The sequence below is a fragment of the Ochotona curzoniae genome, unplaced genomic scaffold, assembly GCF_017591425.1.
Source record: "Ochotona curzoniae isolate NIBS_2020 unplaced genomic scaffold, NIBS_Ocur_1.0 contig_2723, whole genome shotgun sequence".
NCBI lineage: Eukaryota > Metazoa > Chordata > Mammalia > Lagomorpha > Ochotonidae > Ochotona > Ochotona curzoniae.
In genome coordinates, this window is record NW_024465573.1 from 20107075 (window position 1) to 20123326 (window position 16252).

At 45.2% G+C, this 16252-nt stretch overlaps 1 protein-coding gene across 6 annotated transcripts in view; it reads left to right on the forward strand.

Moving 5' to 3' along the window:
• NCAM1 (neural cell adhesion molecule 1) overlaps positions 1 to 16252 on the forward strand; it is a 296800-nt gene that overhangs the window by 259958 nt on the left and 20590 nt on the right. For 3 of the 6 annotated variants that reach the window (XM_040977262.1, XM_040977260.1, XM_040977258.1), the window contains one exon: positions 4223 to 4225. The exons of 2 other annotated variants lie outside the window; for them this stretch is intronic. In XM_040977262.1, coding sequence (XP_040833196.1) covers positions 4223 to 4225 — 3 coding nt within the window. Of the gene's footprint in view, positions 1 to 1028; positions 1044 to 4222; positions 4226 to 5933; positions 5982 to 10667; positions 10671 to 16252 lie in introns of all 6 variants that reach the window. One more of the 6 variants, XM_040977259.1, reaches the window with a different exon arrangement.

Consider the following 16252-nt stretch of genomic DNA (forward strand, 5'->3'; position numbering starts at 1 on the left):
GGCCCACAGCACAGTTTGGATGACAGTTTTGCCTTTCAGATCCATCCACCCATGGCAGCCCCACCTCCTAGTCCTCCAGCTAAGCCATAGCCTTCATCCTTAGGAGGGGGTGAAGGGACTTGGGGACACTGTTTTGAAACTGCAACAGTTTGTTAGATTAACAGCCCTAGGGTGGGGGTTGGGACGTACTATCATAGAGAATCAAAATAGCAATGTGCATGGCGGGTGGGGGTGGGATTTGGAGGATTCATTTTGACACGGGCGCCACCGTGGCTTGAGCACCCTTGAATAAAGAGGGTGAGGACAGTGGCAGAGCTGTGTGACTTTTGATGCACAGAGATGTGGGTCATAGAGAAATGGAGGCTGTTGTTAGGACACGAGTGTAGGAACCCAATCCCATATTACATGAGGGAAAAAGAGGACCATGACATTGGAATCTCCTGTCCTGCACACACATACACACACACACATGGAGTGTTTGTCACAGTTGCCCCTCCTCTCGACTTCTTTCCAGACAATTGCTTCTCCCTGATACTACTCGGGCTGCTATCTGTGTTCCCCGGTCATTTCTTGTTCCCTTAAACACAGCCTGTCCTGGTCTGTCCCACTCCACAACAGCCAGGCTCTAGCCACAAGCCTCTGTGGCCCAGAGTTGTTGTGCTGGGCAGATCTGCAGTCCCTCTAGCTACAACTGCTCTAGAACTTGATTCCCGATGGGCAATGGGCACCCTATGAGCTCGCTCTGTCCCGCTGGGTGTTAGAAGCACGTGGAGAAGCCTTTGATGCATTATCTTTGGAGTCATGGGTTCTGCAAAGGGGTTCCCCTCCTTTGTCCCAGAAATGGAAAGCCCGTGTCATCCTTCTTCTATGGGGGAAATGGCTTCTTTCTGGATTTGAAATTGACAATTTGAACTTCCTGCTCCGTGTGCTCTGCAGATTCTATTCATTTCTTTTACATCTTATTTTTTTTTCTTGGGTCTGTCTCTTGTCTTTTCTTTTCGTCTGTGTTCCATCCATGGGAAATGCAGATAGCCCTCCTCCACGTAAGTGCCTCTTCATACCCCGTTCCCTGTCTATATAGTGTTAACCTCTGCTAGTCCTAGTTCTTAATTTAGTTCCAGTCCCTTCTTGTCCTCTAGAGGCTGGCATAGATGGTACTGCCCGGACTTTAACCACACTGACCTTAGTCTAGTTGTGCCCTTGTTAACAACCATAGGTTACTCCAAGAGGCTAACACTCTTCCTCTTTTAGAGCATGCAACTTCTGTGTCTTTGGAAATTGTGTGTATTTATTAATTTTGTGTGTGATGATCGCCCCGTGACTACAGTAATGTTGGCTGAGCCAAGCATGATGAAGTCCATGTGTGGCCCCTGAGGCCCACGCTCTAGCCCCTTCACTCCTTAGCCAGGACAACAGGAAGGTGACCATGCTCAACATTTTTTCAAGGGTACAAAAAAAGAAAAGAAAAAAGAAGAACCTGAAAGGATTTTCATGGTTGCTCTAAGGCAAAGAATGCAGCTCAGTTTCTTCCTTGCTTTCCTGACTTGCAGGTCAGAACTTTAGGGAAGCAACAGGGCTGACCATAGAGGTCCCTACAGCCAGTCATATAAAGATGTGGTGTGGATTTGGGTTCCGAGTCATGGCATACCCTTGGGCAGCTGTGGGAGTTTGCTCCACAGTTCCACCCAGCTGTGTTCATCAGCTCTTGATTATTTGCCGTGGCTGTCTCCAGGGTTGTAAAAGAATGCTCAGCTAACTCCAGAACTCTCCCATCTAGCATGGAAAAAAATAGGGATCTCACAAGAAAAGGACACCGTAATGCCATAAGCTGCAAACACAAGACTGGGAGACCACAGGGAGCAGAGACTATAGGAAGTACTGCTGCAGTCTGATTCTCTCAGCCTATATAAACATCCCCCAAACCTCACTCCCACCTGGGCCAGGCTCAGCAGTGTGGAGGGCAGCCCTGTCCGTAAGGCCCAGAGGAAAAGCTATGCAGGAAGCTGTGTGCCCTTGTCATAAAAATCTCCCAGCTTCTGTAAGGCACTCAAGAAAGCTTATCTTGTTGAAATATATTCAGAAACATTGCAGCAGCAGCAGAAACCACGTAGCTCAATGTAGGCGTTTGAAGATTTTTGAGCAAGACCCAAATTTGCTATTTCAGCAGAGATGGTGTCTGAACGCCCCAGCTTTGGAAGGTGACAGAGTGAGGAGTGACAGCTGTCAGCATGGGGCTGGTTCCAGAAGGGCAGCTCCAGGCAGGGCAGTATCTTCTGTTGACCCTTGGCTGATTATTTCCAAGCTTCTTCCCTTTGGACTTAACCAATGACTGAGTGGTGGCTTAGTTACATTGAAGAGAATACTTAGATGAGGTGTCCCATTGAGTTTCTAACCGGACCTGAAATAGACTAACTGCATTGAGGACTTGAAAGGCCACAGTTGTTAGAGTATTTTTTTAAAAAAATACTATCATAAAAATAGAGGTTATATGTTAAAGTCAATGTTGAAAATGAAATATTTAATTAAAATCCAAATTTTAATTAAATTTTAATTAAAAAGAGGTGGATCTCTAGACCTTACTGTTTATTACCTGCTAGCATGAAAGCAGATAAGCCTCCAAGTTTCCAGAGAAGCCCTTTGGAAACTAGTGTTTTCATTTCCCTATTCCATGTCTCATCATTCCATGAATGATTACAGCAGCAGGCATGCCTGGTGGCACGAAAAGTCAGTTTTTCTCGATCATGTAGTAAAGTTATAGGTTAAGGAATTCAAAAGCAAACCTTTTTTAGATAAGAGGAACCAAGTCATTGTCTTGAGTTGAGCACACCCTTCTTAAGCACTACAGCAAGATGAGGTGCTCAACACGTGATAACATCATCTCACTAAAACGACCTTTTCATTGTGGCTTTCTCTTTGGTCTCATGGCCTGTCCCTGAAGAGACTGGGCCTAGTCCCAAGAAAGTGATATCAGCATTTACCACCATTGTAACAAACCATACTTTTTCCCTACTGGGATGTGATGACAAGTATTAAGAATGACTTTCTCTGAGTTACCACTCCCACTCCTTGCTTAGCACAAAGGTTGCCTGAACCCAGGTCATTCAAATTAGCCCTCGTTTAGCTGTGTGCTTGTGTTGGTTCCTGGCACTGACTCATCTTTCCCTTGTTCTAATACTATTGGGGAGCCCATGCACAGCTGCATCCTGGGACACTGGAGTAGAGTGCTGGGCATAGCTGCATCCCTAACAGAGAGAAGCCACAGGCAGCAGGGCCTAACATGGGCAATAAGGTTTGCTCTCCACCCCTTGGGTTAGGAAGTGTCAGGTGACAAAAGCATCTGGTGGTAACTCATCACTTGGAGTTTGCTGAAATATTTCAGAGGTGGTATTGCTTTCGTGGTTCATTATGGAAACAACTCGTCATTCAAAGGCATAGATGTATTAAAACAGGAAATGAACGGGTACATTGACAAGACTCTTGCTTCTGAGCCAGTAGATTAGAAAGCAGGGATGAGCAACTTAGAGGTTCCTTTGTGTGCAGTTCATAAAAGTACCTGAAGGTGATGAGGAATCTGAGGTGCCAAAACAATTCCTGTTTCCTGTACTTTTTAGCCAAATGACTGTGCTGTCACCACACTCAGGTGGAAAAGATCATTGCCTCTGCTGGCCTTGGAGGGACTCCTGGACTTATTAGGAACCTTTCCTTGCATGACAGAGCCACATCCCCATAGAACTTATTTCCTGGCCTGGATGTACTCACTCTTACTTTGCTCTGTCCCATAAAGTAGAACAGACTGTTTTCTTCTAGAAGTATAGAGATTCTGAATGAATAGATGACATTATAAATAGTGTTTGAGATTTTTGTTTTTGCATACAGTCCTTCAGAAAACAGACTTACACATTCAAGTTGAATGCACCAATACACAGGAATTCAAAAACTTCATGTGTAATGGGATTAAAAGATAAATTTATTCTGATGCAAAAATTTTGTGAAGTCATGCATCCCTTTCTCATAAGATCCATGAATTTTTTAATAACCTTCACATGCATGGATTTCAAAATCTTTTCCAGCAAGATAAAATTGCCTTTTAATTTCATTTTCTACAAAAATTTTGGAAGTACTTTTTTTATGTGGTTAAAGCACATAAAAATTCCATTCCTTTGGCAGAATTATAAGTTGGTGCTAACAGTTAAAGCCAAAAAAGTAAACAAAGGAAAAAGAGAAGGTGATATGTACTTACCAAACTAACCAGATCAGCCAATTAGAAGCAGTTAGTGGCTGCCTCCATGTGTTTGAGGAAGATCAAGTAAGGACATTAAGACAGTGTTGGAGATTTGCTGATGTCTTCCCCAGTGTTCATCGAGCTCTCAAAAGGGGACTTTGTTTTGTGATTGTTGATGGGTTGACTGCTGAATATTTGCCAGTGACAAACCAAAGATCCATTCAGTACCCTAGACTCCAGATGTGTAGCTTCTAACTATCCTCCATACAGAAAGTTGGTGAGCATTGCTTAGCTTCTGTGTCTTCAGGGGAGTTGACACCAGATATGACTTGTATCACTCTTCTACAGCAGCACCCAAATTATATTACAAAGGCTTTCAGAATGTTGTTTTTTATTTACTTACTTATTTTTATTTATTTGAAGGAGAGAAGGGAAGAGAGAGACCTTTCATTGTTCTCCTCTCAAATGCCTGCAATAGCCAAGATTGAGCTAGGTCAAAGCGAGGAGGCCAGAACTCAAATCTCAGTGTTCCACATGGGTGGTAGGGACCCAAGCACTTGAACCATCACCTGCTGCCTCTCAGGGTATGCATTAGCAGGAAGCTGGGACTGGAAACATAATCGGGCCCCAAAACCAGGTTCCCAAGGTGTGAGATACAGACATTCTAAGAAACAACTGCTGAGCCAAACACATACTCTCAAATAATCACATTCTGTAGGACTATTTTTTGGAGAAGGGAATGACACTAATGGTTGTAAAACCATCTGAATGGCAAATAATCATGAACCTGACCCCATAGGAAACATTAAGCAGCACAATCATTTCCATTCCACTGTTTACTGAAATTAGAAATGTAGGTTGTGTTGCAAATATGTACCATACCTGTAAATATATGGCTATATTTAAACGTAGATGAGAGATACAAAGTGACTTTTAAAAAGCTGATGGAAAATGGAATGAAAAGCTAAGGTTTATTGAGGTGGGTGTTTGACCTCGTGGTGAAGCACTCCACATCCCAAGTTGGGGCGCCTACGTGGAGGCTGTGGCTCCCCATTCCAGCCTTCTGCTCATGCAGACTCTGGGAGGCAGTGGTGATGGCTCAAGTCACTGGCCTTCTGACAACCATATGACGATCTACATTGAATTCTGGATCCCAGCTTTGGCCATCTGGCCATGGTAGGCATCTAGAGAGCAAATCAATGGTGCTCTCTAACAATGTGTCTGTCTATATGGAAAAAAAAATAGACAAGTATTTTGGCTGCAAAAAAAATTTGAAATGCATGAGTGGCATTTTCATACTTACTTTTCCAGGGATTTCCTGATGATCCCTCATGTACAGCATAAAAAGTCCTCAGAGTTCTTCCTTTGCTCACTTTATGTCGAGTGCCAGGTCATTCCCTGTGAGCCCTCTGACCCTGTGGAGACAGTCCCACACAATTGACTTTGTTTCCGTCTGCAGCTATTCTCAGCCTATCCCATACCTGATCAGCAGGGTCTGGCAGGTGCCCAGGCTCATGGTTTGAAGGTTGAAGACCCCCTGAGCCCCATGGATCTGTGACCACCTATTCCACGCACGGTGTTTCTCTTCCCCATTGTAACTCACTCTAGCCCCTCCTTCTGACATACTGTGTGTGTTTTCATTCCGTGTTTGTGTGCTTCCATACCTTTCTCCCCCGTCTTTTTTTTTTCACCTTCGTTTTTCTTTCTTCAGCGGCTCCTGCTAGCTCTTCTACCCCTGTTCCATTGTCTTCACCAGAGAGTGAGTATCATTTTCTTCATCTGTCTCCCCTGCAGGTGCTTTCCCGCAGCCAGAGTGGTCTGCTTATTGCTGTCTTCTTCACTGGTAGTAATTCACCTCCAGGGCCAGAAAGCTCAGCCAGGGCTTAGGGAAGCAAATGAGAAGAGAAATAGGCACACGGTCTCCCAGATTAAAGGAAGCAAGCAAAGGGTCTTGCTCTGGACAGAGCACTGTGTAATCAGGCAGCTCGAGGCTGCTCCAGCCAACCCTGTCTCCAGGAGTCAGGGTGGCTTGTGCCAGAGCCGGTATTTGGAGAAGCCAAAGGCATTGCCAAGAAAAATATCTGTTCTGCAGGAGCATACCAAATGCTTTGAGGTGTTGTGCCTTTACCCTCATTTTAATTGGCACAGTTGGATTCAAATGTTGAAATTAGATACGAGGCCTAAAGCTTTTGTGTTATGCATAGATGCATAATTTCTTGTAAATATTTGGGAGACGATACACAGTGTGTGCCTACAGATGTGCCTGGCAGTAGGTACTTAAGGCAAATTATTTAACCCTCTGTGATTGAGCCTTGCTATGCTTAATGTACGGTTGCCCTCCCTCACCAACACATGCACACTGCTGGTGCAAGCCGCACAGGTGAGCAGGTGAACCCAAGTCCACTCAGTTACCCTGGGTCAGTACCATGGAGTGATCACACTAGTCAGTCTGCTGGTCAGTCCCAGGCTTTACCATTTTATTTTCCTCTTCTGCCCTTTTGTTCCTGTGAATCCACAAGAGGAAAGCACACCAGGCCTGCTGCTTTCACAAAGGCTTGAACCTGTTTTTCTAAGGTTGAACAGCAGTTTGAGATCGCTGTCGAATGAGGCTTAGGGTGTGATGCCAGCATGGCAGGGTGGCCCTGCACAGCTGGCTTTATCTGTCTGGGCCTTGCCTCTGGAAATGGCTCAAGCCCCAATCCCAAAAGCCCTTTCTCACCATCTGTTTGACCCAGAAACACGCCCACCTACCCACCCCATGCCTTTCCCAGCACCGCACTATGACAGAAGGAGCTCCAGCACCGGGACCAGGCGGGCCCAGCTCTGCTGCCTCTGCCTGTGGTTCCACAGCCCCAGATGACTCACTCAGCCTCTTAAACCTCCCCTCTAAAATGGAGGACAAATTCCACTTGCCTCTGAAACTGTTACAGAAATGAAAGATAGAGGCTTAAAAAGAAAAAGAATTAATAGTAAGAATAGAGGAAGGCTGTGCTGCTTTTTTGCTGTGTGGGAGTTATTTGTCAGAAAAAAATCTCTGAAAATCTCTTCAGAGTGTTTATAGGAATATTGAGAACAGGAGTAACAAACCATCTCCTGCACCATCTCTGTCTTTAGGGTGATGTCTGTATATCATCTGGAGACATACATGTATTATGTATTTAATTTATCTCCATTCTCTCTTTCACCTTCCTCTGCCCTTTCTGTCCTTTGCGTTTCCATAGCAACCTGGCCTCTTGCTGCCCTTCCAGCCACGCAGCCGGCTAGTGAGTACAGAGAGCCCAGCTGCTCCCTCCAGACCTCTACTGCTGCTTGTTTTGGAGCCCTCTTCTGGGTCACAGCACTGCCTGTTGTGTTCCCTTTTGTTCAAAGCAACAGTTGTGAATGCATGCAGGCTGCAAGCCCGGTGTGGTTTCCTAAGCATGTCGTCTACATGGCCACGAGAGCCACACCTCCCTGCGTATCCCCAGCAGAATCAACGTGATTCTTTGTAGAATGCCCTGTGCACAAGGAGACCTTTCCAAGTTGCCTGTCAAGTTAAGAATAAAAAAGGATGGAGGAAATGCTGAGGAGACAAAAGAACATCATCTCCTTCCAGCTGTTGCTGCCCCTCCCTCTGAAACGCACACCTAACACATGCACACACCTCACTGAGGAGTGCTGGGAGAGAATTTGCAGAAACACTGAGATTGAGAAGGAGGAGTCGTGAAAGCAGTTGCTTTGGAGATGGGGGAGAGTGGTACAGAGGAGGAGGGGGGAGCTCCTGTACCCTAACTGTACTCCTTCCTTTGTCTTGCTGTACCCAGAGTTCTTATGGGAAGGAGTGAGCCTCTCCTCCCGTCTGCCTCCTTTGCAAGCTTCTGTGTGAATGCTAGGAACAGCATAGATGGAAGAAGCCTAATCCAACTCTCTCTAGGTTCAAAGTCCAGGGCAAAAGCTGGACAGCAGAATCCCGGGTCAGCCTGTAAGCTCTCTTACTATCATGTAGAGTGAAGAACTGAAAGCACCATACATGTTACAGGCTAGTCCCCGTAAGACTCCTGTGAAGATGTGCTGAGGGCCCAAGCTCCCTGACAAGGCAACAGAAGCATGCGTGAGTGCACGCTTGTCATGTCTAAGCACTAGAGCTGCACGGAGCCCTGAAAATGTTATTGAGTTTCTGGGTGCACAGGGAAAAAAAAGAAAAGAAAAAACAATACCCATACCGTTGAACAGAAGTAGGCAGGTGTACAAAACCTGGTACCAGCTCTTCAGGCCTCAGCTGGCTGATACACAATTGAATGGAGAAGGAAAGAGTTTTTCAATTGCACAGTGCATGAAATTGTTCTTTTTTATTTTTTTTTTCCTTTACTGCAGGACACTTCCTTTACTGCAGGACTCAGTGAAGGGTCTGCTTTCTTGGTGTTCCCCCCCCACGTGTGTGCTATGATGCATTTTAATTCCTGGTGCTTTTGAGTTTTCATTTTGTCAGCAGAGCAGAGCTAGTGACAATGAGCTATGCTCACACAGCTTTCATTCAGATGATGAAGGGGTGTGTTTTTCCATTTGGAAAAGGACCACAGCTCACAGCACCCTTTCTTCTACAGTGACTTCTCTGATTTTCCAACTTGGTGCAACCTGTGTCCAGCACCAAGTGCGCCATCAACATGAGGGCATTTGCACGTGATGTCCATTTTAAAGTGTCTCGCTGTAGGTTCTTCTTCTCTATCCGTGAAATATACACCATTCCTTCCAGATTTTTCCTGAAGGGAGAATGAAATCACTTTCTCCTGATGTGTTTTCATTTTTAAACCCAGCGCTTCTTCCCACAGAGATAATGCATAAAAGCTATAGTCTCTTTGTGTAGAATCACTTGATGACTAATCTACATTATAGGACCCAGTGAATACTGAGATAAAGAAAAAGCCATCCCAGTTGGGCAGCAGCCTGTAGTTAGCATAAACATACTGCTCAGCAGGAAGACAGAACATAGTACATAAGATTGTGGTGGAACTAACAATAAGGTGGCTATGAGCATGCGAAAAATTTGCAAGTTGTTCATCTGGGGTGGAAAATAGTCCATTAATTTTGTGTGTGGGTGTGTGTGTGTGTTGGTCCATTTACCATGACTGAAAGTATCCTTAATAAAATCTCAAAGTTGTCTATGTGTCCTGCAGGACACCTCTGAAAGGAACTTGCCAGAATTTGTGTAACTGTCAGACCAGAAGCAGCATACTTTCTGGAGTCTCATGGTGGCAAGGGATTTTGGTTCTCTTGGCTAAAGCATTTGTCGCTCATGATGTGTAACCAGCAGCGAGCTTTGTACAGAAAGGCATCTTCTTGGCCCCTCTTCTCCGTTAGCCTCACCTGGCAAAGATCAAAGCTTCTGCTGGCCTATGCAAGTTCAGGACTGACAGCTACAAGAGCCCCCTTTAAAAGTCAAGGTCATCTGGTCACAGGTGTGATTATAGATAACAATGTGAGGTCAAAAGAATGTAAAAGTAATAAGAAAATCAGATTTTTCATTGCTAATGTCATTTCTTATCAATGCAGTGGAAAGATAAGCATTTTATCCTCACCCTTAAACACACACCCTGAAGTGGCCACATCCTTGTTTAGTGTCCAACTGTCAGCTCATGGGTTCACTGGTTTAGTCTCTACCATTTAGTGTGGACTAAGCCATTGTGTAAACTACCAAAAGGAAGCCTAGACCCTTGTCTACGCTTGCCTTCTTTTATATGCCTTGAGTTCAGGGCATCTGATCACAGGTTCTGGGATGGGGAGATAAAATGCTCATCCTCCCAGCCTCCGCCAACTCAGGCTCCCCCTCCTGGTTGTGCCAGAAAAAGCATGAAACAAATGCTCTTAATTTAATATAATTTTTTATTCTTCCAGGGTGCACAGACTACGCTTTCCTCAGCTCGGATGCTTCCTCAATGACCCATATTTTGTTTCCTGGCCTTTGTTTCCCAGAGGTGCTGAGACGTTTCTGGAATTTGTGAATAATAAAACTTGCATTGTTTTTTTTTTCCCCCTTTTCTTTTAGCAGTCTCCTGGTTGGACCTTGACATCTGGGCCCTGATGGAAATAGCTCCCCCATCTCAAAACAAGTGCCCGTGCTCCTTGGTGTGGATTAATCATGCAATGTTGCAGCTGCAGCTAATGCTTTTTGATGTTGTTAACCGAATGCCCTTTATGATTTATTATTCTTGTAATTCTGGGCAGTTTTACTGTGCTCCCAATGTTTTCTAGATATGCTGCTAATTTAATTTGATTTCTCCTTTTATTTAGTCTGTGATTTTGTTGTTGATTTTTCTCCCTGCTCATTGTTTACATCAGTTTTTAATTTTTTTGTATTTTCCATGTGACCTCCTCCACTTTCCTTTCAACCAATCATGTGCGTGCGTATCATGTGACTTTGTCATGTGGCTTGCATGGTGCTGGCGATGTCGTCCACGCTGGTGAACAGAAGGTAAAACTCTTTGTTCTGATTAGTGGAATAAATCTGGGCCCACAACCTAGCACCCAGGACGGATTCATTTCTCCCTGTAACAGATTTCCCAAGCAAAGCCATTTGGGAAATTTCCTCTGATTTCCAACTCACACACACATCATTCTTTGCAGCCCAGAAAATAACAAATATGAATATCGTTGACAGCCTTTGCTTTAATATTGGCTTCAAGAATTTTGGTCACATCACGGTAAAAATGACGTGATTTTTTTTTTACCAGTTTATCAAGCTTACTTCCCAGAAAGGCTGCCTGTAAATGACCTTGATTAGCCCCATGATTAGCCTCATTATTTAACCTATTCCTGTAGTTCTGAAAGCTGTAGCCACACTCAAATGAATCATATTGCCTTGAACGCATTTACAACCTTGAAAAGGCTACCCAGGGAAATAGGTCATTTCTGCTGGAAACCAAGGAGAGGGTTTCAAAACAGCCATGCAAATTGAGGACTTTCTGAGATAGGAATTGGGATGATCACAGTGTGGTTGAGATTACTGAGGTGTCATTTTTCCAGAGTGGCCCTCCCCCAGGCAAGGGGGTCCGGGGAGGGGAAGGAGACAGATCAAAGCCAAAGTCACCTGGCAATTACCATGATGGAGATTGTGTAATCAAGAAGCGCATGATTGACCCTCGCAGCAAAGGAAATAAAATTGCAGCCTAATTAAGCACCTAGCGGTGACAAAATAATTAGTTAATATTGTGACTGTCACAACCTTGTTAAAACATTTCTCACTTACCATAGAGAGAGAAGGAAGTGACTGCTCAAGGCTCCCAGCACTGAAATCAGATACCTATGCCGACCCTGACCCTACCGTGGGAGTCTATGCATTCCCTTCTTCCTGGCTGAGTTTGTTGCTTCACCTCATGCCTGGGACACATACGGGCTGCATTGATCACAGAAGAAAACTAACCCCAATAACTGCCCAGATGCCCATGCATGCTAGAGCCCCAAATGGGGCCTCACATCTCTGAGAACGGATTGGGCGACATCCACTCGAATTGAAACACGCAATAGCTCGTCTTGCATGGTCTGTGTCCCTGGTCTGTCCCCTCGTCTTGTGCTCCAGGTGTGCCTGCCCTGTGTTTGTTCTCTCTCATTCACCCTGCACATTCTCCCTCTCTGAGGACTTCAGCTCTGGCCCTCAGTTGAGTCCCATTTACAGCCAGACTCCTAAACTTGACTGTGACCATGCCTGCTGGTTTCCAAAAAGAGATGTTGCATGAAATGAAGCAGCAATGTTCCCCAAAGCAAGCCCTGCTGATAAACCTAACCTCTCTTAAAAATAAGTTGCTTCAGGCCAGAGGGCAGAACATAGCTGAAATTCACCAAACTCAAGCCCCCTTCACGGTATTGGGTGTTACCAAAAATGCCCGGTGGGTTCTTTCCTCAGCTTAGTGTAGAAATAAAAGCTGAGAATCTGTCGCAGACAGAAAAGTTTATTTGCGAAGGGACCAGGTAAGCAAGGAAGGGAGAGGGAAGGGGAAGCACCTCCAGAAAGTAAACTGGGAGGTGGGATGCCTCTCGAAAGAGGAGGGAGAGAGGGAGACCAAAGGTTTGAGGAAGGGTCTTGGGATTTTAAGCCTTCCCTGACCCCTCCTTGTTGGGTGGGGAACCTACAGGTAAGATGTTCCCCATTGGTGGTCTCTTAATTAGTTAGAAAATGGGTGGGCAATGCTGGTGCCACCCACCTGAAGGTGTGGCCAAGACCTCAGCAGGCCTGGATGGGCTCATTGGGGTTTCATAAGGCTGAGCATCAGCAGGTGTAGGCTTTTTGCAGATTTGCGGGGACTGCTCAGTGGTCAAAGGTCTGGGTCTTCCCCATGACATATAAAATGTGAGCAGATTCTAGATGTTAGGCATGTAACCCATTTGATTTATTTTTAAAAACAAGTCTGAGTGTTTCTATGCAATGTGCTAATTCAGAGTAAAGCAATGGCCACATTAACAAGGTAGAAATGACTTCGCTCCTCCAAAGGGCGAACTTGCCCTGTGATGTTGAGCAAGGCTAGAAATATCTGATGGAGTTTCCTGAATTTGCCTTAGAAATACAGCTTAGCTGTGGGCTGGGCTGTCAATTGGCCAATACTTAAAAACTCACTGGGAACCTTATAGAATGCTAAAACTGTCATCTCCCGCTCATCAAAGCACATTCCCAGCCAGGACAGACCCTCTCGCTCTGACCACAGGCACAGCTTTGTCACTCGGGCAGGCAGCAAGCTGCAACGATGGCCTTGGACAATAAAATTGGAAGGAATGGAGAAGAGAAATAAAGTTCAGTTGGGGATGGCTTTTTTACTTCAGTTGTTAGTGATCTAAGGTGATTTGGGCCTAAATGAAAAAGCTTAAGCAAGTCCCATTAGTATACCCAAGGGTGGATGAATGCAAAACCATTCTCAACTTCCTCTACCTGCTAAGTAAGACATTGCCTAGGATGTGCCAAATGTGTGCCAGATGTCCAAGCCACCGGAAGCTTAGCTGGGCAGCAATAAATGAAGTAAGGCCAATCAGAAGAAGGGAAATTAAGCAGGCTTCAGATGCCACCCCACAGGGTGACTTTTGACTCCTCAGCCTGCCCAAGTTTGTATGCAGGTGCTCATGACAGCGAGCTAAAGCACCTCTCCCAGGATGACAGGGTCAAGTTTGCTGCAGCAAGTTAAAATGCCCTCTTCATGCACAAGTTCATATCCAGCATCATGGACTACGTCATTGCAGGGCAGCCTCCTGTGACTCTCAGAGCCATGGACTTGCCCATCAGTCAGTGGGGACTCTGTGTAAGTGGGACTTCCCCCGGCCCCCACCCCAGCATGTGTGTGATGAGAAGACCCTCTTCTGTCATGGTGCTGCATGTTCGAGCACGGCTACTTTCTCCCACCATCCCATTCATAATGATTTTTTTTCTTTAGCTACTGACACTGATTCGTACTAGGAAATGCTGATTCTGATGAACTAAACTCTTTAACACCCACTCTTCCTTCTTAGATTGAAAACATCACTAACTACCCCTTTCACCCTCTTTCTTTCTTTCTTTCTTTCTTTCTTTCTTTCTTTCTTTCTTTCTTTCTTTCTTTCTTTCTTTCTTTCTTTTTCATTTTATTTTATTTTTTTTTACAGCTGTGTGTCTGGATGGCCACCGGGTCTGGCAGATCAACACAGACTTGCCCCCAGAATTTCTCCTCTAATTGCCTTTATTCCTGAGAGTCCCCTGTACTGGCATATCCCAGGGTAGAAGAGTTAGTAGGAAGGGGCTGAAGAGGAGGCAGTGATGTGTGTCCATTCGAATCCTGTGGACAGAGCCCAAGAGCCCCTGCTGCCTTTGAAAGTTGCCAGTTCCCCCTGAGGGTTACCAGTGCATGGGCTGAAACGCCCCAGCAGCCTCATTCTTCTTTATCACCAGTCAGGGGGCCAAGAAATAGCCTGGGAGACCTGCAGCGGCTCCCTTTGTGGCCCGGGAGGCAAGAGCCAAGTTCATTGCTGGTGATAGTTATTTCTGCTGTAACTTCCTCAGCTTGGATCAGCCCCATAACCGCAAGCCATACCTTCGTGGTCATATTTCTTTTTAGGATAATGAAGAGAGATCATTGCTCAATTAATGTGTTGGTGTTTTCACGATACCCATGAGAAAGGGATTGGTATTTTTGTGGCTCCGGCTGTCAGAACTCATTTGTGGCTGCTTCATTTGTACTTTTTGCTGCCCTTTGCCACCCCACCCCTTGCATACACACTCTCCCATTCCTGATTCCCAGAGAAACTGGTGCTGAAAACAAGTTAGGGACCAGGTTTTTCACAAGCTTGGCCCCAAAGCATGAAGCTAAACATCCTTTCTTAGTAAAATCCAAGAGACAGGCCACACTCCGTGCCCTGGTAGGCCATCTGCCACACCCTGGAGTGAGAAGCAAAGTGTCAGGGTTAAGGTATATTGACATAAGTCCCTCCACCCTGGAGAGAGCCAAGGAGAAAAGGAGTGTTGGAGTCTATTTTGGGGGCCTGATTTGGGGAGCAATGCTTGAGAGAAATGGATGCCCATCCTTGCAATCCCTGGCTATTCTGTGGAACTTAGAGCCACTGGGCATCCTAGCCTTCATGGATAGCTATCAGAAGAGGGAGTCAGGGAGCACTTGGAGGCTCCAAGGGTATGTGCACTGTAAGAAGTTTCAGGAACACTTGTAGGACATCTGCGACTAAGAGCTGTTTCCAGAAGAACGATGTGTGGCCCGGTGCCTGTGTCCTAAGTCCTCCAGGGCTATCTAATCCCCTAAAGAGAAAACTCCTAGCATGTTGATAGGATTGAATGCTTCTGAGTTGAAAAACACGGATAGGACTCAAGTCTGAATAGCACAGTCATACATTTCAGACAGTTTAAAATAAACAGTAAAAAGGCACTCACAATTTTCCAGTTGCTCACAAGAAACCATCAACTCAAGGAGTTGGGGTAAATCAAGGGAGCAATATTTTTCATTCTGAATCCTATTGAAGAGGACCAGATTTTAATCCAAGTCCTACATCTGCCACAAGTGCATACACAGAAACTTTGTGCAGATGCTGAACGGGAAGAAGACAGAGTGACTGGACAGGAAGTAAGAATGAGACTTTTGGGGTATCAGTTCCTCGAAGTTTCATCCCCAGATTTGACTCTTGGTGCTTAGTCTTCTTCGAGTGAGAGGCAGGATAATGTTTACCCTCTAAAATTCATAAAAGCTGCCCAGATGCCCCAGACTTGTGTAATTTTTGTTCTGGAATTTTTTTTAACCCCAGGGCTTCTGCAATGAGAGGAAGGACCTGAAGCCAACCCCGGTTTAAGGGTGCAGTAGCCCAATAATTACCGGGTAACAACCTATAATCCACACTGCCAGAAGTATACTTTCAATTATGGCTTCTACAGGGGGCTTCCTAGGGGTTGCCTACGATGTATCTGACTGTATGTGGCCTCTATAGTTTGCTCTTTTTATTCTTACATTTATGGTTTACATTGTGCTGCGAAATGCCAGCACTACCCATTATGGCCTGTTTGCTGTTGACATGATTTCTTTTTAAGGTACTGCTATTTCAGACTTTACAGAAAATATTGGGGTGGGGGGATTTGATTCTTGCCTGCAGCTAAACTCCAAGGGTATAATTAACCCCAGGGGGTCTTCTTAGAACAACCTGCCGATTACTGTTGAATTGCAAACCAACATGTACAAATAATTACAATATTGGTTTTGCTGAATGACCCATAATGATTTCAATCAGAGAGTCATCTCAGAATACTCTGCCCACTGGGACCCTCTAAGCCATTTCCTTACCAATGTGGCCAGAAGAGCAAGGAGCCCTCCAGAGCTCTAAGGTCCCATTGCCTCCGCAGCACTTCCTCCCCCTGTCCCGATGGGCCTGGCCTTCTTGCAGAGACCTTAGGGAAGTTTTCATGACCCCTTTTGAATCTTTAAAGAAAAGTAGTAAACAACTGAAGATGAATAAGATAGTTAATTACACAATTAACTCTTTTCACATCTTAATGTACTTACTTCAAGTGGAGAGGGTCCGAGTCTTTATAATATCAGTTGAATG